Source organism: Cynara cardunculus, assembly GCF_001531365.2.
Source record: "Cynara cardunculus var. scolymus isolate 2C chromosome LG 14, CcrdV1, whole genome shotgun sequence".
Taxonomy (NCBI): domain Eukaryota; kingdom Viridiplantae; phylum Streptophyta; class Magnoliopsida; order Asterales; family Asteraceae; genus Cynara; species Cynara cardunculus.
Genome location: NC_037541.1, coordinates 5,103,062 through 5,108,986, shown reverse-complemented (window position 1 = coordinate 5,108,986; position 5,925 = coordinate 5,103,062). Strand labels below are relative to the sequence as shown.

Genomic DNA, 5,925 nt, shown 5'->3' with positions numbered 1-5,925 from the left:
TTAATAATATAACATTTTATAAAGATAATAATTAAKTATTCTGTTAGAACTCAATGATTATCCTAATTATATTTTATCTCTTTATATTTAAAATGAGATGTTTATCCTGTATTTGATAATGTTTATTTACAGTTAGTTATACGAATTCAGATATGGAGCTTTAATAAGTTGTACTTATGCACAATCTACTTGCAATATTTAGTTTTAAGTCATACGCATTAATAAAAAGTAGTTTACACATTAAAAGTGGTTTTTAAGAGTTTTTGTCAAATGCTTTATAATATACTAGGGTTCTTGACAGTGCCGCCGGCCCGTCGATGTAGAACACCCGGAGAGAGAGAAATAAGGGAAAGAAGACCAATTCGATTATTCAACGACTTCTTGACGATCATTTTCTTTCACCAATCCCACTCTCTGGAAGGCGCGTGAGGGCAGGGTGTATTTTTTTAAGCATTTCCATAAATCATTTTATAAAATACTTAGAAGGGTACTCGCGCAATGCAATGAAATATATCTTAATTTTTATTGTTTCGTTTTATATTTGATGTTATAATGCGACTTTATGTGGTTTTGAGAAAAAAAAAATGTTTTATTTTTTTAATGAAATATAAATTTGAAGATACAATAAAATTTTGAAAAAAAAATAAGCAATATTAGTATCAAATTAACTATTTAAAAATTCTTGTTTTTGTGTAATTTTTTTAATTTAATTTTTATTATAATTTAACTGAAGTTTAAAAATGAACTAATTTATTTTTGGTTTTATAAAATAATTTATTTAAGATAACAATTAAGTACTCTGTTAGAACTCAATGGTTATCTTAATTATGTTTTGGATTTTTTTATATTTAAGAGATGTTTATCCTTTATTTGATTATGTTTATCTGCAGTTAGTTACACGAAAATTTTAAGTAATGTGCATCAATATACGGTTTTTAAAAGTTTTTGTCAAATGCTTTATAATATAGTATAGATTTTTTTATTATAATTTAATTTAAGTTTAATAACGAAATAATATTTTTGGTTTAATAATATAACATTTTATAAAGATAATAATTAAGTATTCTATTAGAACTCAATAATTATCCTAATTATATTTTAGGTTTTTTATATTTAAAATGACATGTTTATCATGTGTTTGATAATGTTTATCCTGTATTTGATAATGTTTATCTGCAGTTACTTACACGAATTCAGATATGGAGCTTTAATAAGTTGTATTTACGCACAATCTACTTGCAATCTTGAGTTTTAAGTAATATGCATTAATAAACAGTAGTTGACGCATTAAAAAGTATTTTTAAGAGGTTTTGTCAAATGCTTTATAATATAGTATATATATATATATATATATGTGTGTGTGTGTGTGTGTGTGTATCAACGAGCGTTGCTATATAAACTTATTAGAGCAATTCGATTAATCAAAAATGTAAAAGATTAATGTCCACTATAATAAAATTGACTTTGTCTCTGACATGTAGCTCAGTTGGTAAAATGGTAGACTTTGCCTGAATACAAGATATGTCATGAGTTCGATCCCAGACATAACCTAGAATTATGTTTTCGTTATCTACACGAATCTGGAACATGTCGTTGGAAAGTAATTCAATAATTAAACTTTCATGAATCCATTTTCGTTTTTTTCTTTTAGGTAAAACCCCGTGAAGTATCAACTAATGGAACAAGAACCCTATCAAACTACCTGGCCCTTCTCTTTTCTTTATCAAAAGATTACTATTTATAATAAAAAACTTCTCCCCATATTCTTTCTAGTCGAGCCTTTCGGTCTGTCATTTTACTGCTAGTCTGAACCATTTATATTCTTAGAGGCGGGTTTTGTGTGGGCTAGTTGGTGTTGTCGGTAATCTACTTTTTGCCCAAATAAAATTGAGTGTTCTAAAATGTTTAAGTGTCTTAATAAAAAACTTTATAGGACTAAACTATAGAGCGTCCTATCCAAAAACGTTACAATAGGCTTATCGGATGTTTTTCGGCATTTCAAAAAAAATTAAAATACTTTTAAAATGTCGTATTAACAATTTTATAGAACAATTTAACAAATGTCATATAAACTCATCTTTTTATAGAACACTTGTGTTTGGACAATTTTTCAAACAGTGTCGTATAAAATAACTAGTAGCACACTTTATTTTAAAAACGTTATAAAAAATTATCAAGACCTCTAAAAGAATACTATAAATCTATACACTTTCAAATATAACGTTTAATTCCTATTAAACTTGCATTACACATTTTATATAAAGATCATATTGTAGTCTGAAATGAATGAGACAAAATAAATAGATAGGAGATCCAAGTATATAGATTTACCATAATTGGTAGCCTGTTAGGCGATTTCACAAATAGGTGGGAGCAGTGGCGGATCCAGGAATTTTATACACTGGGGTCACTTAAACTAACAATGTACCAACACATCAATCGTTATAATTAATAATACATGATTACATAAGTTGATTTCTACGAGTTTTCATCATTTGAAACCGAGTCATTACATCTTGATTTGTAACCTTAGCAAGTACTTCTTTTTCTACGGCACAGATGACACACGCATTCAAAATATCGTCACAAATTCGATTGCGCAAAGCTGGCTTCACAAGCTTCATTACATAAAAGCATCTCTCAACTGTTGCGGTTGCAACAGGCAAAACCAATGCAAGCTTCAATAATCGATAAACCAAAGGAAACACGAGATGTTTCCTTGTTACAATCATCACTCTACCGAGCTCGAATATACCTTTCAAATTAGCAAATAATTCATCATGTTGGACATTGTCAATGTATAGTTGAAGTTGGTGCTCAAGAGTAGTTCTTTCGTCATTGCTAAAATCATCAGGATAAACTTTGTCAACCTTAGTAATTTTGATGGGTCAAAGTCACAAAATGAGTAATGAGGATCCAATGTGGCCATACAAGTGAGCAATTCGGAACTTACCTCATCAAATCTGTCACCAAACTCTTKAATTTGCATATCCATAACCGTGTTAAAACATTCGTACTCGTAATAATGTCGATATGTGATATTTGTCTTGTGTCTTCGATTTTTTGGATTGACATAAACTTCCTCCATGTTAACTGTTCCGATGTTCGTGTTTTTCGCAAAAAGAATAGATCTTCTCAAGAAGCCGACAAAATCCATCAACTCTAAATTGTTGCAACTGTCGCTTGGTTGACTTCACCAATGAAACAGCATTCAAGATGTCTTGATCTTTTTTCTGAAGAGCCTGTGACAATGATTCTGTGACCCCCAAAATATGCAACATTAAGTGCAAATAAAACACACTATCAAATGATTGGAAATATATTTGAAGACCATTTGCTTGACGTTGGTTGTAAGGATTCTCGCACACATCTTCAACATACTCAAGCACCTCAATAACGGATGGAAACAAATCAACCAAACGCTTAAGTGTTTTGTAGTGTGAACCCCATCGTGTATCTCTAGGTCTTCCAAGAGAAAGCTCTTGATTTAACCCACTACTCGTTTCAGTTTCATCGCTACCAATGGCTTCTTGTACTTTCTCCTTTTGACTTTCTTGAACCATATATGTTCGCTTACAAGAAGCACAAACCACATTCATCAAAGATGCTATCATGTCAAAGAATTTTCCAGTCTCGATGTGTTTATTCCAACTACTAAAGCCTTCGGTTAAAAAAGCATCACTCCCACCTTGTCCACCACATTGATCTCTAAATAAGTAACAACATAAGCAAAAAACTTTATCTAATTTTAAACTATACTCAAACCAATTACCGTATTGATCAAACCAAACCGGGTTAAAACGTCTTGCCTTGTTCCCAATTATTCTTTTTGGAAAGTCGTGACCACGTGGTTGACACGGTCCTTTAATCAAATAGTGTCGTCTGATTTCCTCTCTTTGATTAGGGTGGTATTGTAAAATTCTTTTCCTTTCAGTTGGATTCGATGGAAGATTATTCAAATCAACTTCCCTAGGCATCGAGGGAAGATCATTGCGCAAGTTGTTTAAAGGTTTTCCACTATTATCGGACGTTGATGCCTTTCTTTTCAGAAATCTTTCCATCTTCTAGCAAAAACAAGGGGACAAATACATCACACACACACACACACACACACACACACACACACACATATATATATATATATATAATATACCTACTGTTTGTCCACTCTACCTATTAAATATTAGCAAATAAGCATCTATTAAATATTTGTATTTGTCCACTCTAGTATTGATATTAATTTTTAATAGTTTACTAAAAACTTAAAAAGCCCTAATGTTTATCTACTGTTAACATTTTAAGTTTACCAAAAACTTAAAGAGTAAGATAGAAGCAGTAAGATGATTCATAAAGCAATAATCAGATGTAGATAGCAGAAGCAAAATGAAGAAGAAAGAAAGAGGGGAAATTTGAAAAAAAAAAGTTTTGAAAAAAAAGTCAACAATTGGATAGAGTAGGTGAAGCCGTGAAGAAGAAGAAAAAAAGAAAGAAGAGTGACTATTTTTTTTTTCCAAAAAGTTTACAAAGTCAAAATGAGGTCCACTCTTCATGTACTTGAAGTCTTGAACCATCAACTCCTTTCCTCCATTTTAAACTCTTCAATCTTCATGTACTGTAGAAACTCTTTACAGATTGACAGACTCACTATTATAAAAAGCTAGAACAGGAACAACAGAAGCATAAATAAAATAAACCTTAAAAAGCACTTGTTGCCGGTGCCGGAGAAGAGTGCCACTGCCGGTCGCCGGATAATAGGTGTCGCTGTACGCGGTGCGCCTGTGCCGGAGAAAGTGCCGGAGAAGAGGGGAATCGGCAGGGAAAGTGGGGCCCTTCAAAAACCTAGTGGGGGAAGTAAATGTAATAATATAAAATCCCAATTTTTAACATTAGATATATTTTTTTTTTTTTTACTTTTTCACTGGGGTCCCCCCTAACCATTGGATCCGCCTCTGGCGTGGGAGACATCAGAAAGCCATTTTTATACTCTACATATAATATACGTGCAGTGATCTAAGTTCAAATCCACCCATTTTTTTTCATTCTCTCTATGATTCATTCAATGTCGTCTTCTCACTGCCTCGTGGGTAGTCCTTATTACCATCTTCATCAGCTCAAAAATCTCTCTTACAAAGTTTCCTTGAACAGTAACTTCATCGCCAATAAGCACTCCATAACATGTGCCAGCAGTCGTAGCAGAAGAAGAAGAAGATGCGACTTAAAAGCGAAAAGCAGCAGTGATGCAGAAGTCAAGAATGATGAACAAGAAAAACAGAAAAGAAGGGTACTTCGGATACTGATCGCTGGCGGTGGGGTTGGTGGGCTGGTGCTGGCTCTGGCTGCCAAAAAAAGAGGGTTCGAGGTGATGGTGTTCGAGAAAGATTTGAGTGCGGTGAGAGGTGAAGGGAAGCATCGTGGACCGATTCAGCTGCTGAGCAGTGCGTTGGGTGTGTTGTCGAGTATCGATGAGGGTGTGGCACAGCAAGTGATGGATGCTGGTTGTGTCATTGGGAATAGGATCAATGGCCTTGCTGACGGCCGTTTTGGCAACTGGTAAATCATCTCCTTTTTTAAGCCCTTTGCTTTTATACCATTTATCAATATCTTTAATAATTTTTTATAATCTATATCTATATTATATTATGAAGTATTTGATAAAAACTCTTAAAAATAATCTTTTATGCATAAAATACTGTTTATTGATGCATATTACTTAAAATTCAAGATTACAAGAAGAATATGAATGAGTACATTGTTATTAAAGCTTCATGTTTGAATTCGTGTAACTAACTACAGATAAATATCATTTTAAATATAAAAAATTTAAAATATAATCAAAGATAATAATTGATTTCTAACAAAATACTTAATTATTATCTTAAAAAAATTATTTTATTAAATCAAAAATAAATTACTTTGTTTTTAAAC

The 5,925-nt window shown here is 32.2% G+C and overlaps 2 protein-coding genes across 2 annotated transcripts in view; one reads left to right on the top strand and one right to left on the bottom strand.

The window, feature by feature from the left end:
- Positions 1-3,089: 3,089 nt before the first annotated feature.
- On the bottom strand, positions 3,090-4,061 carry LOC112526901. The gene has a single exon (XM_025137336.1). It carries the CDS (start codon positions 4,059-4,061, stop codon positions 3,090-3,092), a length of 972 nt encoding a protein of 323 aa, XP_024993104.1.
- Positions 4,062-5,041: 980 nt separating this feature from the next.
- The window catches only part of LOC112526755 (zeaxanthin epoxidase, chloroplastic-like), a 29,670-nt gene continuing 28,786 nt past the window's right edge, over positions 5,042-5,925 (top strand). The window contains exon 1 of the mRNA XM_025137167.1: positions 5,042-5,550. Within this exon, the coding sequence (XP_024992935.1) occupies positions 5,048-5,550 (503 nt within the window). The 5' untranslated portion in view covers positions 5,042-5,047. The remainder of the gene's footprint in view (positions 5,551-5,925) is intronic.